Source organism: Salmo salar, chromosome 19 (genome assembly GCF_965601325.2).
Source record: "Salmo salar chromosome 19, fSalSal1, whole genome shotgun sequence".
NCBI classification, from domain to species: domain Eukaryota; kingdom Metazoa; phylum Chordata; class Actinopteri; order Salmoniformes; family Salmonidae; genus Salmo; species Salmo salar.
In genome coordinates, this window is record NC_138309.1 from 11,410,666 (window position 1) to 11,438,236 (window position 27,571).

Below are 27,571 nucleotides of genomic sequence, written 5' to 3' on the forward strand. Positions count from 1 at the left end.
AGGGAAATCTTAACGCTACAACATACAATGACATTGGGGACGATTCTGTGCTTCTAACTTTGTGGCAACAGTTTCTGCAAGGCCCTTTCCTGTTTTAGCATAACAATGTCTCTGTGCACAAAGCAAGGTCCATACAGAAATAGGATGTCGAGATCGGTGTGGAAAAACTTGACTGGCCTGCACAGAGCCCTGACCTCAACCCCATCGAAACTCTTGTGGCTGAATGGAAGCAAGTCCCCGCAGCAATGTTCCAACATCTAGTGGAAAGCCTTCCCAGAAGAGTGGAGGCTGTTATAGCAGCACAGGGGGGGACTAACTCCATATTAATGCCAATGATTTTGGAATGAAATGTCCGACAATCAGGTGTCCACATACTTTGGTTATGTACAGTATATATACACATTCACTGAGTATACAAAGCATTAGGAACACCAGCTCTTTCAATGACGTAGACTGACTAAGGGAATCCAGGCGAAAGATATGATCCCTTATTGACGTCACTTGTTAAATCCACTTCAAATCAGTGTAGATGAAGGGGAGGAGACAGGTTAAAGAAATATTTTTAAGCCTTGAGACAATTGAGACATGGATTATGTATGTATGCCATTCAGAGGGTGAATGGGCAAGACAAAACATGTAAGTGCCTTGAAAACAGGGTATGGTAGTAGGTGCCAGGCGCACCAGTTTGCGTCAAGAACAGCAACGTTGCTGGGTTTTTCATGCTCAACAGTTTCCCGTGTGTATCAAGAATGGTCCACCACCGAAAGGACATCCAGCCAACTTGACACAACTGTGGGAAACATTGGAGTCAACTCAATATTAGGAAGGTGTTCCTAATGTTTGGTGTACTCAGTGTAATATATATATATTTTAGGAACTCAGTTGGGGTCTCAACTTACTGTTAAGTGTTAGAATAGTAGAATACACAAGGTCCAATTTCGACAATTGGCTGTGTTTATATCTCATGTCAGTCACTGACATTCACTCAATTAGCCTATGTCAGCTAACATTTTATAGGTTGGTAAGTTAGTCTATCCAGCTATCTAAACTTGTAGTAATCAAGGGGAGCCCCCATTAATTTCGTTAGTCGTTCTCACTCAGATATCATGGCACAAGTCATGCCAACATGTGTAGAATTGCAGGAAATAAGCTGTAAAACTGGACCTTTTTCACAGCAAAAATGTTTGAATTGCATGAATTTAGCTATAAAATTGCAATATCTTCTTTGCGCCCCATGGTAAAATGTGTAGAATTGCAGGAAATGAACTCTAAAAGGCTTCATGACCTACATGGAGAATCACTTCACACTGAGAATATTTTGTTGGAGTAGGATACTTGGTGACCTGTGACATTGCCAAAATAAAACCATTTGTCCATTACAAACAAGATGGGACCTTTCATTCAATGACCTTTTAATTTATTGAGTGATTGGTTACAAATGTACATGCATGCCATTGGGCGGGACAGTGCTGGGCACGTGTTGGATTTTCCTGTTTATGCTGAGTCCTCTCTGTGTCAGATAGCCCCCTCTGATCCTGGGTAGCCTCTCCTTCCACACAGAGAGGAAGAGGTGAAGCAAGAGGTTTTACCCTGCCCAAAATCAGTCCACGAGTATAAGCCCACGAAGTGAGGAGTTTTTGTATGGAGATCAATGAGCGTGTCGAATCTGGTCAAAAAATAATGCAATTGCTAATTTGATACACTAGGCTATTTGATTGAATAGACGTTTCTTAATGGTTATGTTGCTGCAAATACACTGATATAATTGGACACGTGGCATTTCGGCAGCTTTGGAGAAGAAAAAAAACGTTATATCAGAGTTGTGCCTGTTGTCATAGAAATAGATAGGCTATCCATGATGAGTCTATAGCCCATTTTAGCATGGACATTGCCATCGAGGACTTGCACAATTTTAAAGTAGTCAACTCGGTGGGGATTCCTATGAGTTCTGTCAATGCAGAAGAAAATGTACTACTTTAAAATGGAGATAGCCTCAATGGCGCTGTCCCATGCTGTCACAGAGCTATAACGGCACAGATACAAAGATGAGTTCTCTATCCCTATGGCATGTTGGTCACACTCTGTATCTGCCCACTCATATGCTAGAATAGTCCCAACTGATCTCGCCTCCTCCCGCCTGCCTTCCATCTATGAGAACAGATATTTCCATTGTTAGAGCGGTCACTCAAATATCTTGTCAATATAATAGACAATCTTTGCGCCACACCACCGCGAGCCACCTGGGAAGCTGGACGCGCGTGCGTAACTTGAGCGGGTCTTGTACAGACTATTGACTCACACACCAGAGATTCGCGTGCTGTCGGCGTGCTCCAGTGCCTAGCAGGACAAATTCCGTCTCGCACCTGCGGACAGCAGGTATGCGATGAAACGATTAGCCCTTACCACCGCTCTCTTGAGGCATCCGTTACATAGAAGATCGATGTTTTTCTAACCATAGCTCTAACTGAGTTAGGATACATTAGGAACTATATTGTCATTATATTTTATTTCCCCCTGAAATAGGCTAGTCACCGTGCAAGGAAATACATTCCTGAAGTAATTAGGTTTGCTAAACGTTGTTGCAGTCAGGGCAGCTCTAAGGGAATTTATATAAATTAGATTAAAGCTACATGCGTAAAAGGGACTTTGGCTCCGATTTGTCTCAATCCGAAGAAGAGGTCACAATTTAGATATCTTTCTCAGAGGAGGAGATGAGGAGTTGGAAGAGGTCAAGCAGAGGTGTCTGTTAACACCTACCCATTATGACTGTAAGTTTGAGCACGCGCACGCGCGCCCCCTGTCCAGTCCCTGTTCTTCCCAGGTCCCATTCCAGCTGTTGTGCATTCCTGTGCGCTACACGGCCAGCCTCTCTGTGTGTATGTGTATGTATGTATATATATTTTGTTTGTGGGTGAGGACGGCGCATCAAGTATCTCCTGAAGAACCGCGAGTGCCGTTAAACTTCTCGGTCCAGCGGTGGAATGCGCCGGTGATGCGTCCTGGACAAGGTTTAGAGGAAAGTGACAGCAGCAGAACCGCTTGGATTTTTTATTAAAGAGAAAGTTTGGGAACTTTTGTGTTTGTGTTGGAATCTTCTCTCGTCATGACCGAGCTTCTCAGCCCCGTTTCAACAACGGTAAACCTTTATATTCTATTCGTTTTACGTTTATTTCGGTGTATTATTTACACGTGACAAGGTCTATATGTTATTTATAGCCTGCTATGTTTTCATAACATGTTATTCTGTTACATTAGCCTAAATGTTTTTTTTAAACCGGTAGGCTAGTCCTATACTACCGGTTCCGTTGTTCTTTTAGAGGTTAATTTCCTGAGTGAGCCATTTAGCAGAATAATGACAGATTATAGCTCAGTAATCCGTGTTTAATTGCAGATTTTGTTATTTTTAAACACACAAAGAACACTGTTGTTGATTTTCTATTGCTGTGCACCCTGCATGCCAATATTGGCTGTGGCTCTGGATACAAGTCCTGCGCAGGCAAGCCTGTGCCTGCACCATGATTGTTGTGTCTGCAGACAGTATACAGAATATGATCACGTGAATGATCCAAGATCTGTATACTGTATGGTACACCACGCCCTCTCGGTTCCCAGGTATTCTGATAGTGTTGGTGACATGTGCAGAAGATAAAGCTCCCTCTCTCAACAGGTAACTGGGTCAGTCTACATGGGGAGGTGGAGTTTAATGTAACATGAACCTGGTCCACGACATACAGCATTTACAATCCTCCATAGAACCCTATAACCCCAGTGTGTATCAGACCATACCCCCTGACCCTATAACCTTTGACCCAGCCTTATCCTTTCAAGACAGAATGAATGTAGAATTTGACCTGAGCTTGACAAGCTACACACCCTAGCCATGTTCTCATCGTAGCATGAAGGTGAGACGGGCAGACAGGCCAGTGGCACATTGTCCATGTGATGAGGCGATCAATCACAACAGTGGATGGAGAGAAGAGGAACCTAATTTAGCAGTTTGTCTCTACACAGACTGTGGAGAAAGTGTTGCAATGTTTTCTGAAATAGTTAGTATTTCCAGATTCTTCTCAGATTGAAGGTAAAGACTGGGTTCTTCTAGTTTGAGACGAACATTTGTTTACTTGGTGGTGCAGAAGATAGACCCCGAACGTGTTAGGTGGGTCTCAGCAGAGTACCGTTTAGGAACCACAGGCATAGCCAAGTGGGGAGATACTATTGTAGAGTGGTATCTCACTCTAGTCTGTTTCTACTTAGAACCAGAGGGGAGTTTCAGAGTCTGGTCAGATATGAGGGAATCGATCCTCATGAGAAAAGGACGCAGACTACCTCTTACTACCCTATTTCTCATCCAAACAACCACCATCCCCTTTCATGCTTTATAAGCTTTGTTGCGTTCTCTCTGTTTGAGGGACTGTCTGTTGGTGTGTCTGTATTTTCTCTCTCCTTATGACTCTCCCTTTTGTGCTCCTCCTCTCCCAAAGGTCTCTCTCCACCCTGCAATCTCGCTCCATTCCTCCTCACATTTCCCTCTCCTTCTTTCATCTCCCACTCTTTCCCTCCTCTAATGTCTGGTCTATCCCAGAGTGACTTGGCATCTAAACCGTATAGGTCAGCTGACCCAGAACTCATTTAGTATCTGTCTGATATCCATCCTTCTGCAAGTCAAAGCACCAGCTGATCCACCACATATATTATATAGGTAATCTTGGGTTTCCTAATGCATACCTTCATATTAAGTATCAGATTGGCTTCAGTGACTTTCAGCTGTATCAACATTAGTCATCCTGTCATATGTTGATTTGGATTCATAATTTATTTTTAATTTGTTTACGGGTGATGAACACAATGAAAACAAGAGCTTCCTGGTCTACATGTATGTGTTTGAGGAGGTGTTCAGGCTAGGATTTATTAAGCAACTCTTCAGCTCTGCTCCTACACTTATTAAAACACACACACACACACACACACACACACACACACACACACACACACACACACACACACACACACACACACACACACACACACACACACACACACACACACACACACACACAGGTTCGAAAGGCCATGCGGAGGATGAATCCAGAGACAGAGGGGGGTTTGTTTCTAAAGGTCACTCTCGCCCAAGTGTGTGTGTGTGTGTGTGAGACTCTCTAAAGTGTGTGTCGGTTCCTCTCTCCAGAGTTGGAGACAGCTTTCTCCTCTCCCGGGTACTTGACTGATCAACTTAAGCCATTGATTAGCCAGAGAGTGATTAGAGTGAGACAGGGAGGGAGGGAGGGGTTGCCACACTCGACCCTCATGTATAAGTGTTTCTGTGTGTGTGTGTGTGTGTGTGTGTGTGTGTGTGTGTGTGTGTGTGTGTGTGTGTGTGTGTGTGTGTGTGTGTGTGTGTGTGTGTGTGTGTGTGTGTGTGTGTGTCACCCAGAGGGGACTAGGCAGAAGCAGGGACACAATAAGAGCTTTGTCAGCGTACGGAGACCTCACATGGAATGTAGGGAGGGACCGGCCAGAGAAAGAAAGACAGAAGAGAGAGGGGAAGAGAGAGATATTAAATTAGTGCACTTGTGTACAGTTTCCCTTTTTTTTACATCCCCACCCCCCAAGGCACACACCACAGACCCCTAAGGGAGTGAATGTTATTTATAATAAGGGTTACGTGGAGAAAATGGGACCTCTCTGAAAAGAAAATGGATGGCCCTCCCTTCAGCAACATATATTTTACCTAAACCCTCACTGAACACTTGACAAAAAACAAGTGACCCTCCCCTGTACCCAAAATTATAATTAAAACATAAGGTGGACAGGAGAGAACATGTCTACCCTTTACCCCAACTTCTTGGACAGACCAGAGCCTTAGATATGCCGTTTTAGAAACTGTGCTTCGTCCTGAAAGCATTACATGGCAACGCAGGAATTTTGATCGTGCACAGGGCTGCGGGCCAGAAGGTTGTGGGTTCACAGACCACCGTGGACAAGAGTAGGAATGGAAAGATCTCCTTTATAGTAAAAGCATTGCATGAATCTATCATCGTTTTTTGCAGGTCATAAAAACAAAATCCTTTTTATAAAGATTTCATCCAATTCTACGTAATTTGACATATTATCAAAATATATTTTAATACCACACAAATTCCCGAAATTACAGGCTAAGAATAGACAGAGAGATAGGCCTGTGTTCATTTTATCATATTTCTTCAATGCCAAATCAGTGTGTCTTGTTTGCAACTTAACTGTCCCTGTTTGCAAATAATTAAATCTGAGACGTCGTTAGGAATATGAGCATGGTACTTTCAAAAGTTAGGCCTACCTTTCCACCCCAGACAGTAGAAAAATGTAAGCTTTAACTGCTGGCTACTCTTCTTCCGTGGCTTAACCCAACGAGAGAAGGTCACAATCGTTTCCCTAAAAGCTGCCTGGGTTTAAACATATTCTACTGTAAAGAAAGTGAATAGCTTAATCAGTTGATAGTGACATAATTAGATTACTTCCCAAGTAAGTCCATGTTTTGTCTCCTTGGTTATAGAAGGTTGTAGCTCAGCCTCTGAATGTCATAGAAACAGCTTGTTTCAAGCATATAACAGCGCGGACCAAAGCGCTGTTATAGATCACTATATAATCGGATCCATTTTATTTTCCTAAATATTCTTAAGCTAACATGGGGAAAGCCTGTGCTTTTTCTATAATAAAAAGTAGGCCTCTTATACCCCCTCAATTTGAGTCTTGGTTTTAACTTAACAGCTCTTCATTGACACTGAGTAGGCTATTTAAAAAGTGCATGGAGGGTGGAGGAATTGACCTAAAAGTCTATGGATATAGCAGCCCATAGCCTAATTTCCTCTGTCAAACAGGTAGGCCTACTTCTTATTTCTTAAATAGGAAGCAACAGGCTCCAACACAAAGCCCTCGTTGTTAGTAAATTCAAAATGAAAACGGTTTAAATGAATTATGCTGCTTACTCAAATTTGCCTACTTTCAGAACCATGTCCATTGCCGATTGATTGGGCCACAGCTGCTGCTTCAAGTTTCAGCTCCACAATGTCATTTTCTCAAATCTGACTTATTGTGAAGGGAATAATTCTGCTAAATAAGCCTACATCATGGGAAAGAAACATTATTTTTAATAAAATAAATTATTTTAGTAGCAAGCTATCAAAGTTGACCTCTGGTCCTCCACATCTTCGTGCTCTCCTTCTCAAACTGAACAGAGCATAGCCTATAGGTTAGTCCAAGCGCAATATAGTGCATTTTTTGGACTAGGCCTAATCAACAACAACAAAAATCAGAAGAAACCTTTGATTCTCCTCCTGAACTGCCACTGTAGGCCTACAAAGCGCAGCCATTGGTTAGGCAGCACACAAACAAGTGTTTGACCAGTAAGATCAGAGCAGACCAAGGCTCAGTGTTGGAATATCCATTGAAGTGTGTAATTCAGTCTAGTTTTATTTACACCATCCCAGCAACTACCTTAGAAATATAACTTTGCTCTGTGCTTCTTATGCTATGTGTGTGTTGAGCAGTTTAAACATCTATACTGCCATTTCTACCTTAAGTAGTAGACCTCTGTTATGAAAACGCATAAATCTCTGGGTTAGAACTTAGAACCCCAAGACATGTTCTCTGACCTCTGATGTTCTCTGACCTTTAGGAGCGACTTGGACCGGGATCCAATCCCCATCACCAGAGATATGGAGCCTATAGACGTATAGGAATGTGACACACACACACACACACACACACACACACACACACACACACACACACACACACACACACACACACACACACACACACACACACACACACACACACACACACACACACACACACACACACACACACACACACACCCAAGAATGTGGCTGCTGAGGGTAGTTCAGTATTCTGTATCCCGGGGCGACACACCTGAGTGCTCCGCTAAAGCTTAACGAGGCCAAACACCTGCCCTGACTTGCCTGCTCACCTTGTTTGTGGGATGGGGGCTGTGTAAGAGGGGGAGGCGTGAAGATGGATAAGGGTGATCGTAAAGCAGCTCCTGTCATTATGAAGAGCACTTCTACTTCAACTGCTGTTGACCTCCATCTACATCTGCTCCTCTCAAACACACATACATACCCAATTTATCAGTTGTCGATTATCCTTTGTGTGTGTGGTGTGTGTAAGAGTGTGTGTGAGCGATTGCTGGGAATACACCCGCATTAAGGTAACACCCGTTTCCCTGAAGCGTGGAGTAGGATGTGTGTGTGAACATGATTGTGTTTGAGTGTTTGTGTGTGTTCTCTCATGGTGTGATGTCGGGAAGCAAATGTGATAAAGACAAGAGCTGATGTGAGATGTTGGGTGTGTGCGTGTGTGTGTGTGTGTGTGTGTGTGTGTGTGTGTGTGTGTGTGTGTGTGTGTGTGTGTGTGTGTGTGTGTGTGTGTGTGTGTGTGTGTGTGCGTGCGTGCGTGCGTGCGTGCGTGCATGCGTGTGTGTGTGTGAGAGAGAGAATGTGTCTGTAGAGGGGCAATGGTGCTTTTGCGCCATAAAGGAAGTGAGCTCAGACAGGAAGAGAGTTCTGAATTAGAGGAAGTGCTCTGGCGCGGCTGGTGATTTGTGTTTCCTCTACAGAGGAAAGGAGGAGAGGAGGATAGAGAAGAGGAGGAGAGAGATGAGAATAAAGGAAAGAAGAGGTGGGAGGAGGAGAGGAGAAGAAAGGACCATGGAGAGGAGAAAAGAGTAGAGGAACATGGAGGAGGGGGGAGGTGAGAGGAGAGAATAGGAGGAAAGAAGATGAGAGGAGAAACAAAGGAGGGGACAGAGGACGGCTGAGAAGAGACAAAGGAAAGGAGAGAAAGAGGATGGAGGGAAATGATAGGAGGGTAAGGAGCAGGAGCTGGAAGAAGAGAGAGAGGGAGAGAAAGGAAGGAAGGAGGAGAGGAAGGAGGGGTGATTGAAGGGAAGGAGGTGCGGTTGATGGGGTTTTAACAAGGCTCTAATCATCTGAGCTGTGCTGTTTCACTCGTCTGTGTGTGTGTGTGCATGTGGTAGGGGTAAACATACTTCGATCACTCGCCAAGGCCAACCCACCCAGAAATTCAACAAACATAGACACACCTCCCCACCATGTCATTCTGGTGCTCTTACTGTTTGTATTCATATCTATATGAATATTTTCTCTGTGTTTAATCCCTCCCCTTGCCAACTGCTCTCCGTCCTCTCACACACTTTCTAACGCTTTAAGGTCAATTCTTCATACATACTATACTTTTACACATACTCATACACCCACACTATCTAGATGTGGATTTATTGGCCTTCGTTTTAATTCTTGCACAGAGCTGTGAAATAAACCTCACTCCAATCAACAGTTGAAAATTCACAACCTCTGTCCCCTCTCATTCCATGGCCTTTAGGGTGGAATTGTCATTACCACTGCCAAGAACTAAGGTCGTGGTCTTCTGTGGGGAACTTGGTCCCTCAGGGCGGTTTGACCAGAGACAACCACTCATGGTCACAGTCATGGTTGTAGAGTGCCACTGTGGTGTGTGTGCGTGTCTGTGTGTGTATGTGTGTGTCCCAATGTGGGCATGGGCATGCCAAACACTCCCATACACTCGTGGGAAAACGGCCGGCATGGAACATTCCAGCCCATTCCTCCCACTGGAGGGGGTGTGTGTGTGTGTGTGTGTGTGGTGTGTGTGTGTGTGTGTGTGTGTGTGTGTGTGTGTGTCCTCCCAGCCTGTGCCCTGTTGAAGTGATTTTTTTCCCTCTGGAACACTTTCACACAGACATTCTCTCACATGTGGCAGCTGTGTGTGCGGGAGAGGAGTTTCTGTGAGTGTGTGTGTGTGTTATTTTTTGTATTTTATGTATTTATAAAAACAATTGTTAGGGGGTAGTTCAGCTTTAATAGTGCAGGTAGATTGTAGATTCCATCAATGTAATTTTCGGCATAATTTCCAACCCCCATATACGTATGTATATATAAAGTCAACAAAAAAAGAAAAGTCCCTTTTTCAGGACCCTGTCTTTCAAAGATAATTTCAAAAAATCCAAATAACTTCACAGATCTTCATTGCAAAGGGTTTAAACACTGTTTCCCATGCTTGTTCAATGAAGCTTAAACAATTAATGAACATGCACCTGTGGAACGGTCGCTAAGACACTAACAGCTAGGCAATTAAAAGGTCACAGTTATGAAAACTCTACTGACTCTGAAAAACATCAAAAGAAATATGCCCAGGGTCCCTGCTCATCTGCGTGAACGTGCCTTAGGCATGCTGCAAGGAGGCATGAGGACTGCAGATGTGGCCAGGGCAATAAATTGCCATGTCTGTACTGTGAGATGCCTAAGACAGCGTTACAGGGAGACAGGACGGACAGCTGAGCGTCCTCACAGTGGCAGACCACGTGTAACAACACCTGCACAAGATCGGTACATCCGAACATCACACCTGCGGGACAGGTACAGGATGGCAACAACAATAGCCCGAGTTACACCAGGAACGCACAATCCCTCCATTAGTGCTCAGACTGTCCGCAATAGGCTGAGAAAGGCTGGACTGAGGGCTTGTAGGCCTGTTGTCAGGCAGGTCCTCAACAACGTCACCTATGGGCACAAACCCACCGTCGCTGGACCAGACAGGACTGGCAAAAAGTGCTCTTCACTGACGAGTCGCGGTTATGTCTCACAAAGGGGTGATGGTCGGATTCGCGTTTATTGTTGAAGGAATGAGCGTTACACCGAGGCCTGTACTCTGGAGCGGGATCGATTTGGAGGTGGAGGGCCCATCATGGTCTGGGGCAGTGTGTCACAGCGCCATCAGACTGCCTGCAATGATAACAAGCTCAATCTCAATGCTGTGCGTTACAGGGAAGACATCCTCCTCCCTCATGCGGTGCCCTTCCTGCAGGCTCATCCTGACATGACCCTCCAGCATGACAATGCCACCAGCCATACTGCTCGTTCTGTACGTGATTTCCTGCAAGACAGGAATGTCAGTGTTCTGCCATGGCCAGCGAAGAGCCCGGATCTCAATCCCATTGAGCACGTCTGGGACCTGTTGGATCGCAGGGTGAGGGCTAGGGCCATTCCCCCCAGAGATGTCCGGAACTTGCAGGTACCGTGGTGGAAGAGTGGGGTAACATCTCACAGCAAGAACGGGCAAATCTGGTGCAGTCCACGAGGAGGACATGCACTGCAGTACTTAATGCAGCTGGTGGCCACACCAGATACTGACTGTTACTTTTGATTTTGACCCCCCCTTTATTCAGGGACACGTTATTCCATTTCTGTTAGTCACATGTCTGAGGAACTTGTTCAGTTTATGTCTCAGTTGTTGAATCTTGTTAAGTTCATACAAACATTTGCACGTGTTAAGTTTGCTGAAAATAAACGCAGTTGACAGTGAGAGGACGTTTCTTTTTTTGCTGAGTATATATACACACAGTACAAGTCAAAAGTTTGGACAAATCTACTCATTCAAGGATTTTTCTTTATTTTTACTATTTTTACATTGCAGAATAATAGTGAAGACATCACAACTATGAAATAACAGACATGGAATCATATTGTAACCAAATAAGTGTTAAACAAATCAAAATATATTTTCGATTTTCGATTCTTCAAAGTAACACACATTTATCAGGTTTCAGGTATGACCCAGATGCAGACAGTGTCGAAGAAACAAAAGTTTATTTCTAGTACGGGGCAGGCAAACGACCGTTCAACGGCAGGCAGAGGTCAGTAGTCCAGAGAGGGTGCAAATGGTCCAGAATGCCAACAATCTTGAAGGAGTTTCCACATATGCTGAGCACTTGTTGGCTGCTTTTCCTTCACTCTGCGGTCCAACTCATCCCAAACCATTTCAATTGGGTTGAGGTTGGGTGACTGTGGAGGCCAGGTCATCTGATGCAGCACTCCATCACTCTCCTTCTTCGTCAAAAAGCCCTTACACAGCCTGGAGGTGTGTTGTGTCATTGTCCTGTTGAAAAACAAATGATAGTCCCACTAAGCGCAAACCAGATGGGATGGCGTATCGCTGCAGAATGCTGTGGTAGCCATGCTGGTTAAGTGTGCCTTGAATTCTAAATAAATCACTGACATTGTCACCTGTAAAGCACCCCCACCCCATCACTCCTCCACGCTTCACGGTGGGAACCACACATGCTGAGATCACCTACTCTGCGTCTCACAAAGACATGGTGGTTGGAACCAAAAATCTTAAATTTGGACTCATCACACCAAAAGACAGATTTCCACCGGTCTAATGTCCATTGCTCGTGTTTCTTGGCCCAAGCAAGTCTCTTCTTCTTATTGGTGTCCTTTAGTAGTGGTTTCTTTGCAGCAATTTTACCATGAAGGCCTGATTCACGCAGTCTCCTCTGAACAGTTGAGATGTGTCTGTAACATGTGAAGCATGTAACAGACATGCATCTACATGCAAAGCATTTATTTGGGCTGCAATTTCTGAGGCTGGTAACTCTAATGAACTTATCCTCTGCGGCAGAGGTAACTCTGTGTCTTCCTTTCCTATGGCGGTCCTCATGAGAGCCAGTTTCATCATAACACTTGATGGTTTTTGCGACTGCACTTGAAGAAACTTTCAAAGTTCTTGAAATGTTCCGGATAGACTGACCTTCAGATCAAATCAAATCAAAGTTTATTTGTCACGTGCGACGAATACAACAGGTGTAGACCTTACAGTGAAATGCTTACTTACAGGCTCTAACCAATAGTACAAAAAAGGTATTAGGTGAACAATAGGTAAGTAAAGAGATAAAAACAACAGTGAAAAGACAATGAAAAACAGTAGCGAGGCTATAAAAGTAGCGAGGCTACATAAAGACACCGGTTAGTCAGGCTGATTGAGGTAGTATGTACATGTAGATATGGTTAAAGTGACTGCATATATGATGAACAGAGAGTAGCAATAGGCGTAAAGAGGGGTTGGCGGGTGGTGGGTGGCGGGACACAATGCAGATAGCCAATGTGCGGGAGCACTGGTTGGTCGGGCCAATTGAGGTAGTATGTACAAGAATGAATAGTTAAAGTGACTGTGCATATATGATAAACAGAGAGTAGCAGCAGCGTAAAAAAGGGGTTGGGGGGGGGGGGGGGGGGGCACACAATGCAAATAGTCCGGGTAGCCATTTGATTATCAGTTAAAACTGTTGAGAAGCCTTTTTGTCCTAGACTTGGCGCTCCGGTACCGCTTGCCATTCGGTAGTAGAGAGAACAGTCTATGACTGGGGTGACTTGGGTCTTTGACAATTTTTAGGGCCTTCCTCTGACACCGCCTGGTGTAGAGGTCCTGGATGGCAGGCAGCTTAGCCCCAGGGATGTCCTGGGCCGTATGCACTACCCTCTGTAGAGGCCAAGCAAGAGGCCAAGCAATTGCCGTACCAGGCAGTGATGCAACCAGTCAAGATGCTCTCGATGTTGCAGCTGTAGAAGCTTTTGAGGATCTCAGGACCCATGCCAAATCTTTTTAGTTTCCTGAGGGGGTATAGGTTTTGTCGAGCCCTCTTCACGACTGTCTTGGTGTGTTTGGACCATTCTAGTTTGTTGTTGATGTGGACACAAAGGAACTTGGAAGCTCTCAACCTGCTCCACTACAGCCCCGTCGATGAGAATGTGGGCGTGCTCGGTTCTCCTTTTCCTGTAGTCCACAATCATCTCCTTAGTCTTGGTTACGTTGAGGGATAGGTTGTTATTCTGGCACCACCCGGCCAGGTCTTTGACCTCCTCCCTATAGGCTGTCTTGTCGTTGTCAGTGATCAGGCCTACCACTGTTGTGTCATCTGCAAACTTAATGATGGTGTTGGAGTCATGCCTGGCCATGCAGTCGTGGGTGAACAGGGAGTACAGGAGAGGACTGAGTACGCACCCCAGGAGGGCTCCAGTGTTGAGGATAAGTGTGGCAGATGTGTTGCTACCTACCCTCACCACCTGGGGGCGGCCCGTCAGGAAGTCCAGGATCCAGTTGCAGAGGGAGGTGTTTAGTCCCAGGATCCTTAGCTTAGTGATGAGCTTTGAGGGTACTATGGTGTTGAACGCTGAACTGTAGTCAATGAATAGCATTCTCACATAAGTGTTCCTTTTGTCCAGGTGGGAAAGGGCAGTGTTGAGTGCAATAGAGATTGCATCATCTGTGGATCTGTTTGGGCGGTATGCAAATTTGAGTGGGTCTAGGGTTTCTGGGATAATGGTGTTGATGTGAGCCATTACCAGCCTTTCAAAGCACTTCATGGCTACAGATGTGAGAGCTACAGGTCTGTAGTAATTTAGGCAGGTTGCCTTTGTCTTCTTGAGCACAGGGACTATGGTGGTCTGCTTGAAACATGTTGGTAATCAGGGACATGTTGAAAATGTCAGTGAAGACACCTGCCAGTTGGTCAGCACATGCCCAGAGCACACGTCCTGGTAATCCGTCTGGCCCCGCAGCCTTGTGTATGTTGACTTGTTTAAAGGTCTTACTCAAGTCGGCTACGAAGAGCGTGATCACACAGTCGTCCGGAACAGCTGATGCTCTCATGCATGCCTCAGTGTTGCTTGCCTCGAAGCGAGCATAGAAGTGATTTAGCTCATCTGGTAGGCTCGTGTCACTGGGCAGCTCGCGGCTGTGCTTCCCTTTGTAGACTGTAATAGTTTGCAAGCCCTGCCATAATAAGACGAGCGTCGGAGCCGGTGTAGTATGACTCAATCTTAGCCCTGTATTGACGCTTTGCCTGTTTGATGGTTCGTTGCAGGGCATAGCAGGATTTCTTGTAAGCTTCCGGGTTAGAGTCCCGCACCTTGAAAGCTGCAGCTCTGCCTTTTAGCTCAGTGCAAATGTTGCCTGTAATCCATGGCTTCTGGTTGGGGTATGTACATACAGTCACTGGGGGAACGACGTCCTCGATGCACGTATGGATAAAGCCAGTGACTGATGTGGTGTACTCCTCAATGCCATCGGATGAATCCCGGAACATGTTCCAGTCTGTGATAGCAAAACAGTCCTGTAGTTTAGCATCTGCTTCATCTGACCACTTTTTTATAGACCGAGTCACTGGTGCTTCCTGCTTTAATTTTGCTTGTAAGCAGGAATAAGGACGATAGAGTTGTGGTCAGATTTACCAAGTGGAGGGCGAGGGAGAGCTTTGTACGCGTCTCTGTGTGTGGAGTACAGGTGATCTAGGTGATTTCCCTCTGGTTGCACATATAACATGTTGATAGAAATTTGGTGGAACTGATTTAAGTTTCCCTGCATTAAAGTCTCCGGCCACTAGGAGCGCCGCCTCTGGGTGAGTGGTTTCCTGTTTGCTTATTTCCTTATACAGCTGACTGAGTGCGGTCTTAGTGCCAGCATCTGTCTGTGGTGGTAAATAAACAGCCATGTCTTAAGGTAATGATGGACTGTTGTTTCTCTTTGCTTATTTGAGCTGTTCTTGCCATAATATGGACTTGGTCTTTTACCAAATAGGGATATCTTCTGTACACCACCCCTACCTTGTCACAACACAATTGATTGTCTCAAACGCATCAAGAATGAAAGAAATTCCACAAATTAACTTTTAACAAGGCATACCTGTTAATTGAAATGCATTCCAGGTGACTACCTCATGAAGCTGTTTGAGAGAATGCCAAGAGTGTGCAAAGCTGTCATCAAGGCAAAGGGTGGCTAATTTGAAGATTCTCAAATATAAAATATATTTTGATTTGATTGATACTTTTTTGGTTACTACATGATTCCATATGTGTTATTTCATAGTTTTGATGTCTTCACTATGTCCTAAAAAGTCATTTATAAATTCTTCTGTCCTAGTTAAAAACAAGTTATCATCCAATAGGCTTTGATTACATTTCCAATATCCTCGGCCCACATGGAAATTCTATAAGAGTAATATATATGCCAATTATTTGATGGTCTGAACGCATTCTGTCCCCTATCAACACTTTTCTTTGTGCGTGCATGTGTTTACGTTTCTGTGTTTGTTCTAAATATGCAATCAGCTGGCTGTGGGCATTCCCGCTTCTCACACGGGTTCCCGGGTTTTACAGCTGTTGGGGTGTGTGTGTTTAGTTTTCTGGGCCTCTCTGTGTCTTTACAGTATATGTGTGTTTGACTGAGTCTAACCTCACTCTCCTTTCTCTCCTGTAGGACCCAGAGACACTCTGTCAGCCAGAGTCAGACCAGATGAGTCCAGACGAGCCACAGGTGACAATAGATACCTCACTCAGCTACATCACAATGTACTGGTAGTAGAATAGTTGCTACAGTAAGATCTTTATAGTTTGGACCAGCAGCACTATAGAAAGCTGCTTTCAGTTTATTTTCAAAATAAGTTGTTAGAGTTTACATGCTCGATTTTTCCTTACTTTAAAATACAAATTGGTTGTTCATGAAAAGAAGCATACTTTTAAGATGTAATATTAAGAACTATTTGACTGTATATGAAATGTGTGGATGTTTCTCCCCAGTCTCCCTTGGACCTGAGAGACACAGGGAAATGTCTGAAGGTCCAAACAGCCACACCACATCTGGTCAGCCTGGGCAGTGGGAGACTGAGTGTGGCTATCACCCTACTGCCCCTTAAAGAAGGTAACACACACACACACACACACACACACAAACACACACACACTTGATTAGGCCATACATGCCATGTCCCTTTCATCTGTTTCCCGAGAACCCCCTGTAACCATGGTGACTGCTACTGGGGAGAGGGGGTGTGAGGGAGAGAGAGAAAGGGAGAGAGGGGAAGAGAGAGAAAGGGAGAAGGGGAGAGAGAGATGTGGGAGAGGGAGAGAGAGAGGGGTGATAAAGAGATATGGGGAGATGGAGAGAGAGAAAGAGAGTTTGGGCGAGAGAGAGGGAGAAATGGGGGGAGAGAGAAAGAGAGTTTGGGCGAGAGAGAGGGAGAAATGGCGAGAGAGAGAAAGGGAGATGGGGGGGGGGGGGGTGTGTGATACTCTGGGAGGAAATCAGGTCACAATAGAGCCAGGACAGGGAGCCAAGCTGACTTCCCCCCTCAGGGAACACTAAAGACACACACACACACGCATGCACGCAAATGCAATCACACACACACTGTAACAAGTGCACACACATACATGCAAGCACACATGCACACAGTCACAGTATTTTTACTGTATAATGACATAATTACAGTGTATTTATAGACCTTTCAGTAGTTGACACCACAGGTGTCTCTGGTTCATCAGTATTCCAGACAGATATCTTGCTAACAAGCCAACAGGGTGTAGATGGTAGCAGAGATAACAGAAATCTACACACAGAATCAGACTGACTGGTAGGGAGACTTAAACACTCTCTTAAACAGATGTGCTAAGCTTAGCTGACTATATAACTCTCTAGCCTAACAATGCAACACTCACCCCAAAAAATGCTGATCTAAAGTCAACTGAACTTTCCCCCACAATGACATAACATAAATTTTTCCAGGAGTGACCCGTATCGGGCGTGAGGACGCGGCGGTACCCCAAGACATCACCATCCAGGGTGTAGGCATCGAGGCGGAACACTGCATAATCATCAACACGTCAGGGGTCATCATCCTCGACCCTTGTGGTAACCTCTGCTCCCTGGATGGCGTCCCTGTGACATCACCCGTCCCGCTCACACAAGGTGAGATATACAGAGCAATGCACACACAGGACCGCAAACAAACACACTTTGTCGCCACCTACCGGTAGTACTTGTTTAAATGCAGTGTTGTTTGCCTTGCCTGCATTGGTTACAAATCAAATCAAACGTTATTCGTCACACGCTTCGTAAACAACAGGTGTGGACTAACAGTGAAATGCTCACTTACTTACTTACAGGCCCTTCTCAACAATGTAGAGAGAAAGAATATAGAGAAATAATAGAAAAGTAAACACCTAATAATACTGTAGATACACAATGAGTAATGATAACATAGATAACATACAAGGGGTACCAGTACTGAGTCGATGTGCAGGGGTATGAGGTAATTGAGATAGATATGTACATATAGGAAGGGATAAAGTGACTAGGCAGCAGGATAGATTATAGACAGTAACAGCAGCGTATGTGATGAGTCAAAAAGTTAGTACCAAAAGGGTCAATGCAAATAGTTAAATAGTTACCTAGCTACCGAGACAAACTATTTAGGAGTCTTATGGTGGTAGAAGCTCATCAGGGTCCTGTTGGTTCCAGACTTGGTGCATCAGTACCGCTTGGTGTGCGATAGCAGAGAGAACAGTCTATAACTTGGGTGGCTGAAGTCTGACAATTTGTAGGTCCTTCCTTTGACACCACCTGGTATAGAGGTCATGGATGGCAGGGAGCTCGGCCCCAGTGATGTACTGGGCCGTACGCACAACCTCAGTAGCACCTTGCGGTTGGATGCCAAGCAGTTGCCATACTAAGCTGTGATTCAGCCAGTCAAGATGCTCTCAATGGTGCAGCTGTAGAACTTTTTGAGGTTCTAAGAGCCCATGCTAAATATTTTCAGCCTATGAGTGTGTGTGTGTGTGTGTGTGTGTGGTGTGTGTGTGTGTGTGTGTGTGTGTGTGTGTGTGTGTGTGTGTGTGTGTGTGTGTGTGTGCGCGTGTGGTTAGCTTTTGCCCTCCTGTATACACTGAGTATACAAACATTAGGAACACCTTCCTACTATTGAGTTGCACCCACTTTTGCCCTCAGAACAGCCTCTATTCGTCGGGGCATGGACTCTACAGGGATGCTGGACCATGTTGACTCCAATGCTTCCCACAGTTGTGTCAAGTTGGCTGGATGTCCTTTGGGTGGTGGACCATTCTTGATACGCACTGGAAAACCATGAAGGCATGAAAAATAGCAGCGTTGCAGTTCTTGACACACTCAAACCGGTGTGCCCGGCACCTACTACCATACCCTGTTCAAAGGCACTTAAATATTTTGTCTTGCCCCTTCATCCTCTGAATGGCACACATACACAATCTATGTCTCAATTGTCTCAAGGCTACACTGATTGAAGTGGATTTAACAACTGACCTCAATAAGGGATCATAGATTTCAACTGGTCAGTATATGTGACGGAAAGAGTAGGTGTTCCTAATGTTTTGTACACTCAGTGTATATGTGTATGAATCGTGTGAGTAAAGTTTATGACCCGGGTTCTTCATGGTGTTGTGAAGCTGTGTGTGTGGTGTTTGTGTGTGGTTGAGCCATTAGCCTTTTAGTTTAATTATCCTTGGTTTGGAATGGATAGCTCCTGTTGTTTACAATGCAATGACTCACAACTTCCAACTGCAGAGAACATACTCGTCCTTTTCCATTCCTCTCTTTCGCTCTCTCTCTCCTTCTCCTTTTCAGTCTCTCTTTAGACATTTCTTTCTCTCTCTCTCTTTTAGTCCTTTTCACTCTCACTTCTCTGATTTCTCATCTTTAAATCCTTGATCCATCCTCCTTTTCATTCTTTCCCTTCCCATTCATTACCCAACATTCCTTTCTCTTTTTCCTTCTTTGGGTTTTTGGAAGGTGTAAACAAGAACGCAAACACATTCCTCTATTTTTACATTCTCTCACTTTTCCCCCCTCCCTCTATCCCCATTAATCCCCCTCTCTCTTTCCACACCTCTTCCCCAGCTCTCTGTCGTGGTCTGGTCTGACCACTGTCAGTTAAATATTGACTGACCTGTTTGTTTTCTCACTGTGGCTAGCTGACTCAAATATTGACAACATCTTGGTATGTATACGTCCTGGAGGCCAAGGCGTTGTCTCTATACTGCGCTCACATAGGAATTACGGTATTTTGCCTGTAAAAAAAAAAAGGTCAATGTTTACATGACCCCCCTTTCAAACAGGCCCATTTTTACCACATTCTTGCCTGCATATAAAGGTTAAATAAAAAAATATGCCTTTTATACCTCCAGTGCCCATGTGCAGATGTGGGTGGACGTCTATTTGAATAAATCCATTGAATATACACCATCAAACAAGAATTCATTATGAATTTGTTTAGGCAGGTCCAAAACAACAGAATGGCATATTTTGAGTTTAATCATTTTACATCCAAATGAATGAAATCAATAGTTCATTATTTTGTTCATTAAACAGACAAGCCACACTTACCAAGATCACAGTCAACGCACGTATATTTTGTAGTAAGAATCTACTGGAATATAACAGAATAAAATACAGGGGGGAGATTTTCGGCACAACACCCGCAATACCTTTCAGATACAAAGAAAAGGCGGAAAAACATGTTAGTGTGAAAAGAGAGGGATGATAAGAAGACAAAAAGGCCAGGGCAGAGGGCAAGAGGTAGAGAGAATGGGAGAGTTCATGGTAAGGACAGAGAAGAAGGAACAGAGAGCGAGAGAACCTTGTGGGTTTTAGAGAAAGAGAGCGTGAAATGGAAACATCCTCTAGGATAATCTCTCAGGCTACAGACAGCCACACACACACACACACACACACACAGACACACACACACACACACACACACACACACACACACACACACACACACACACACACACACACACACACACACACACACACACACACACACACACACACAAAGTGATGTAACTGGAGTGTTTTGTTGGAAATACATATTGTGTTTGCAGAGTATTGCCAATAACAGAGATTACAAACCATACCGCTGACTCATATCAATATGATGATGTGGAGGCACCAGACACACACACACACACACACACACACACACACACACACAGAAACACTATCCCTAAACATGTGTCTGCCAGGAGCAGAGTGATTCCTCACGAAACCGGGACCAAAAAATGACCATGATTTTGGTGAATTTGACTAAATTTAACCCATAGAATGTCCCTTTGGAGGAAGGATTGTTTACATATATTTGACATTTGTTTCTAAAAGCATAATTGAGAAATAATTGATCAAATGTGGGATATTTATGGAATTTTGGCCTTACCCAGGCCTCCTTTTTTAAAATTGAACCCTTATTGTACCAGGTAAGTTGAGTGAGAACACGTTCTCATTTACAGCAGCAACCCGGGGAATAGTTACAGGGGAGAGGAGAGTGGATGAATGGGCCAATTGTAAGCCGGGGATGATTAGGTGACAATGATGGTATGAGGGACAAATTGAGAATTTAGCCAGGACACCAGAGTTAACACCCCTACTCTTACGATAAGTGCCATGGGATTTTTAGTGACCACAGAGAGTCAGGTTACCCGTTTAACATCCCATCCAAAAGACAGCACCCTGCACAGGGCAATGTCCCCAATCACTGCCCTGGGATATATTTGTTTTGACCAGAGGAAAGTGTGCCTCCTACTGACCCTCCAACACCACTTCCAGCAGCATCTGGTCTCCCATCCAGGACCAACCCTGCTTAGCTTCAGAAGCAAGCCAGCAGTGGTAAGCAGGGTGGTATTTTAAGAGACTGTAATGGTTTATCTATAGGTGCTACTAAGCAGAAATTGTCATATGAAGTGTCACCACTTGTTCTGTAATATGGGTAGTATTTTGATTTCAATAAAAAATGTCTTACATTAATTTATGAATATTGAAAAATAAAAACATGAATATAACAAATATACACATTTTGATTAGTCAAATTTGTCTATATATTCGTGAACATAATAGCCTATATACTCTACACGGGCATATCAATGTTCCGGAGTTAAATTTCGTGAAAATCCCAAAAATCATGGTCTTTTTTTGTCCTGGTTTCGTGAGGAATCACTCTGAAAGTATCAGAGTGGATGTTTTTCCCCTTTTCTCTCCGCCCTATACCATGCAGTCTCTCTCTCTCTCTCTCTCCCTCTCTCCATCACAGTTCTCTACCTCATTCCCTTCTATCCAAGGCTCTCACTTATTTTCTAGTCCACTGTCTCTCTTTCCTTCCCATTCTATATTGAGTAGTTTTCTGAAGCTGTTCTTCTATGCATCAGATCAAAGTTGTTATCTAATTAAACATTTAGGCTGAATTTGGGAAAATATGGCTTTGATAGAAATCACATCTATTTAAGTTTGAGTTGTTATTTTCTCCCTCTTAGCTGTTGAGCTCTATAGATGTGAGGTTGGCTATAGTAACATTCCTCTCAAGGTGTTTCCACAGAGAAGGGAAAAGTAGGCTAGGTAGACAAAGAAATAGAGTAAGGGGGCGGAACCAAATACCTCTGGCTTTTAAACCGCTGTGTTCCAACCAACAGAGAACGGGGTCCGAGGCTATTTTAGCTGAAATGAAATGCATTTTTAATCAAATACATTCGTTTTGGGTTTTACAAGAGGCTGCTTTTGATCTCATCCAGAGCTCGTAAACTTTCTTAGGGGACGGTATTGCTTTTTACCCCAGTCTATTCGCGTCAAGCAGACGTCACCAACCCCTTTTTTGGAGAGTTGGTGCGCTCCTTACCTCAACCCCATCTGGATGGAAATCTGTTGTACCCCGAAGTCCCGAGTCATTTCTGGAACTTTGGACTGGGCTGAAGGAGGATAAGAACGCGATGGTAATTGTTCAGACATAGAGAAAGAACCGAAAATACTGCAGTTGTATTCACTGAATGGGACTCAGTAAAAAGGTTAGTAAAGATAGCCTAATTTCAGAAATTCCCTGACTTGGAAGACCCCTGTGAGTGCGCGTGCATGTGTACATCAATTTGGTTTTGTAGCCTTTTGTGACTAGAAAGCGGCAATAATCAGTTGAAACAAGAACACAGCGGGGGCCCAGCCCTTTTTTTTGGTAAAAAGATGAGGGATAGGGCTGGAGAAATGCAACCAATCTCAAATTCATAGACCGAGCTATGGATGCAAGGTCTGACTATCCATGATATCAAAAGTATAGTTTTAACCATGTTGAGGCTATATAGTGTTTGTTTACATTTGTTTCGTTTACAAACATTGGAGTGAAACAAGCTTATATTTTGGGTTCTGATGCTGAACTAAACTAAGAATAAGTTAAATTTTTCTAGAGTTTAATTCAGAACTCCCAAAATAGATGAAGCAACTTGCCCCTTGAAGGAAGCGTACTTTAATTTTTATGATACAGCTCTTTTTATTGTTAGGCGAATTTTTGTTTGTCAGCTGCTCTTGATTAGGCTAAATGTTTTAGGAATATAGCAAGGGTAGGCAACAGGAAACCATTTGCGTCACGCTTACTGTTGCAACCATAAATTGTATAATTGAGATAAGAACCTCCTGCTTAAATGCTTTCAAGATAGTCTTTTATATTGTCCACGTTTGCAGGGGGAAATTAACTTCATGACCTACGATCAAATTTGAAAAGGCTACCTTGACGTCAACAAGGTAAGCGGAACCGTACGCATCACCTTTGTGAAGAATGGTATTAGCGCGCGCACCTCAGGGGTTGTAGTTCACAGACAGACAACGACGTGATTGGTTTTCACTTGACAAGAAAAAACAGCCTGCGGTCATAGAAAGTAGAACTGAAGTGACGCCAAAGGAAATCTGTATCTGCCTTCCTGGGACTCGGTTATTGAGAGAGTGCCTTTGATTTAAGATGTCAAGATTAGCCTCATTACTTTTATTTGTTTCATAAAGGAGAGAGGACATGTAATTGAAAGCGGCAGCATCTGTCAGGTGACATGACAACGCTACTCATGTATACCAGCTGCGTCCCCTGTTCAAATGCATCCTCCCTCCCTTACTTTCTTTCTTCCTCCTATTCTACTTCAGCCTATAGTAGGCCTATTATTCAAAGGGACACTAATCGTGTCAGTGATCACACTGAGGAAGGAATGATGCATTGACTTTTGCAGTGTTTTTTTTTTTTTTTTTTAGGGCCCTGCAAAACCGCTGTGATCCACTCAACACATCCAAGCAGCAGACCAGAAGATTGAGCCCCCCCCAAATCCAATGACCTAGATTGGAAGATTGTTTTTTTGTGTCAGTCAGTGTGCTCATGGCCAGTGTCCCACACATGGTATTTGGTAGTTATAGGGGTCATTACCTCACCTCCTCTCCCCCTCCAGCAGCCTCCATGTAAGAGAGGCAGGGTGACATATAGTCTGTGGAATAAATGTCTAATTGTTTAATATTCTAACCTAATGGTCCACATTTGGCAATTAGATAGACACTCTCTTATTCCTAAATATAGACTGGTTTCCCTCCCATAACATTGTGGTTCTGTGTTAGGTTAATTTAGATTAACCAGAAGAAATTGGTACCAGATGTCTTCTTCACTGGCATCTCTGAGATCAAAGTGTGTGAGGTTATCTTTGTAGCTGGGGATATCTGTAAAAAACAAGATTGGTGTGTGTTTGTTGTTTGGAGGGGTTGTTATTTGTTGTTTTTGGGAGAAAGGAAATTAGAATGTAGTGTAATGAACAAATAAGGGCAACAGTCCTATAAAACTGGCAGACTGTTGAGTCAAGGAATTTGAGTTTATGAAGAAAGACTGCTGTTACACACACACACACACAGATGTTCTCTCGCTCTCTCCTTTCCTCTGTTTGCTGTCATGCTAAACACCATATGGTACTGTGAGTGATTAAACAGAGACTGTAAACAGTCTTTATACACAACCATGGTCACACATGGCATATACAGTGTTGTTTTCCTATGATTCTACACTACCTGACCAAAAGTATGTGGACACCTGCTCGTCGAACATCTCATTCCAACATCATGGGCATTAATATGGAGTTGGTTCCCCCCCTTTGCTGCTACAACAGCCTCCACTCTTCTGGGAAGGCTTTCCACTAGGTCATTGAAAATAAGAATTTCTTTTTAACTGACTTTCCTCGTTAAAGGAGAGAAAAAAAATATGTTGGAACATTGCTGCGGGGACTTGCTTCCATTCAGAGCATTAGTGAGGTCGGGCTCTGATGTTGGGCGATTAGGCCTGACTCGCAGTCAGCGTTCCAATTCATCCCAAAGGTGTCCGATGGGATTGAGGTCAGGGCTCTGTGCAGGCCAGTCAAGTTCTTCCACACCTATCCGGTGTATGTGACAATACAACATATTTGTTTATTTATTTTTGATTAAGTCGCATGCATGGACACCTTTGGGATGCATGTTGTAGTCTTTGTGTGTGAAGATACGGGCCAAATCATCACAATGTGTCCTATCCTACTTTGTTTACTGTGTAGTGCCTAGTCCAGCTGCATAGACTAAACAGTCCTGTGTGAAAACATTCTCAATTGAAAGGAAAAGGTCAAAACCAGAATTTCACATGTATGTCTTGAGTACTATTTCCTGTGGTAAGTGTGTGTGGGTAATAAGTCACACTCAGCAGTGTGGTATGAGAAGTTTTGGTCTTAGATCTTTTCCTTGGCTTGGCTTATTCTCTAGAAATACTACAGCGAGCCCAGTAAAGTACCCTCAGCTAAAAACAAATACACACACTTGCAGTTTTTCAGGATGAGGGAAGCATGTCAGATATATTTCTTTACACGGCCAGACACACACACATTACTCACACATTAGTTGCACACATCAGCTACATGTTAAAACCACACACACACACACACCAGATCAGACTCTGAGCCCTCTAAGGGAGTTACGTCATCCCTATTACCCTCTCCTAACATTGGGGTTTTGGGACAGAGAGGAGAGTGAGAGAGAAAATTAGCCCAGACATTTTTTCCATGCTATATTTTTCCTTTCGCTCGCTCTCTCTTTCCTCTCCCCGGTTTGGTTTACTCTCTGGTATCTGTCCGAGTGTAGGTATCTTTGGTATCAGACAGATGGATGGAACAGTTCTGTCATTTTGACATTGTTTTTCTCCATATTTAAGCTGCTTGGGAGGGATCCCTGAAACTGAAACATCAAACCTACAAGCGTCAGCATGGTTTAAAACAGAGATAATATCTCAATCCTACACGAATCAGCATTGTTTAATACAGAGATAAGTGGCTGAATTGTTTATCGGGATCATGTGGAAGGGTCAGTTTGAGGCTGGCAGAGAGATGTCCAAGATGGTGTTCTTTTTCTGACCTTCACTCAGGGATCTTCTTACCACTGCATTCAAGAGAGAAATAAAGAGAGTGATAAGGCCCCCCCCCCCCCTCGTTCTTTATCTCTCCCTCTTTCTGTGAGGTATTTGGACAGCTGTGGATGACTGCTGTGTGTGTGGGTGTGAGAGAGAGGGGGAGAGAGTTATATGAGGTTGTGACCCTGATGTCTTGTTTAATACCTGACTCTGTGATCCTAATTGATGGCCAAACACTGTGGTCTGGAATGGCCCAGACTGTGTGTGTGAGTGTGGTGCAGATGGATAGTTATACAGAGAACCTAGAGGTCTAACACATGTACTGTGTTGAATTATTTATTCTTCTTCTGTCTCTCATTTAGTGTGTGTTTATCTGACTTTGTTTTCTCTCCAGGTTACTCTCTGTGTCTGGGTAAATCCTACTTCTTCCGCTTCAACCATCCAGAAGAGGCCAGCCGTATGAAGAGCATGCTGCCCCAGAAGAGCCCTGTCTCTCCTCTGGCCTACAGCACAGGTAGCACACACACACTCGGCCCTACCCTCTTTCACCTCTGACCTCCCTTGACCCCAGTCCTCTCTTCTCCTTTGTTCCCCCTCTATAGATCCCATATCAGCCCCTAGTCCCACAGTTCTCATATCACTTCCTCTCTCCCACTGTTAGGGTACAGTTACAGGTGTGTGTGATAGAGACGCGCTCATGTGTAACTACTTTATTGAGGAAAAATGTACTTGTTTTGACTCTGATATGTGGTTGTCTCACCCAGCTATCTTAAGATGACTGAACTAACTGTAAGTCCTTCTGTATAGAGGAGACTTAGTATCTGCCAAATGACAAAAATGTAAACTAAAGCATTCTTAGGTCCTTAATGTGTATGTGGATATCTTCATAGATATGCTTTTGCTGAGGCAGAGGGTCTTTGACAAGTCACAGGGTTAGAAACACACACACACACACACACACACACACACCTAAAACACACTTCTCAAGACGGGTGGAATGTTTTTCACATCTGGCAATAGCTGTCGTCGTGGTGATGCAGCTGTGTTCCGCTGTAACCGTAGTGATTGATCTCTGCATTTGAACATGGTGTGTGTGTCTGCGTATATATCATCGCTGCTCGCTCACTGTCTCGGCAGCTAGACAGCAGGAATGTACACACACAAATATACATCTGTATAGGGGTCACACACACACACACACACACACACACACACACACACACACACACACTCTCTCAACTCAATTGTATAGGGAGGAGCCATGGACCTTTTTTAGTGTTAATAGTTTTATAAAGATCAGAGTGAGCTGATATTAACCAGACCTTAAAGGAAAATCTGTCTATTAATGGAGTCTAGTGTGATTGTGTTTGTGTTTCTGACAGCGTCTCGAGACCAGATGTCTTCTGCTTTCTGCCCCATTTATCCCCCTCCTTACAAGGCTGAGGTTAAACCTTTACACACCAGGACCCCTCGCTCACACAATCTTACCTACACACACTCTCATGTGTGCACACACGGGACATGCACAGTATACATACTGTCATGCCCACATTTAGTACGTGTATACACACACCTCTAGGTAAACACACTTCGGACATGTGTACACGCAAGGCACACATGTCCGTCTAAGTTTAGTGATTCTATGTGTGTTTTGGAGGTCGTGTGTGTTACTGTCTTGACGGTGTGTAAAGA

At 44.0% G+C, this 27,571-nt stretch overlaps 1 protein-coding gene across 14 annotated transcripts in view; it reads left to right on the forward strand.

Moving 5' to 3' along the window:
• The first annotated feature begins 2,685 nt into the window (after positions 1-2,685).
• The window catches only part of phldb2b (pleckstrin homology-like domain, family B, member 2b), a 47,124-nt gene continuing 22,238 nt past the window's right edge, over positions 2,686-27,571 (forward strand). Inside the window, exons 1-5 of one of the 14 annotated variants that reach the window (XM_082965611.1) lie at positions 2,686-3,136; positions 16,129-16,185; positions 16,449-16,569; positions 17,434-17,616; positions 26,274-26,393. In XM_082965611.1, coding sequence (XP_082821737.1) covers positions 3,104-3,136; positions 16,129-16,185; positions 16,449-16,569; positions 17,434-17,616; positions 26,274-26,393 — 514 coding nt within the window. In that variant the 5' untranslated portion in view covers positions 2,686-3,103. Of the gene's footprint in view, positions 3,137-16,128; positions 16,186-16,448; positions 16,570-17,433; positions 17,617-21,775; positions 22,509-23,172; positions 23,233-23,727; positions 23,929-26,273; positions 26,394-27,571 lie in introns of those variants that run through there. The other 13 variants (XM_045702085.2, XM_082965612.1, XM_014157237.3 and 10 more) reach the window with 13 other exon arrangements.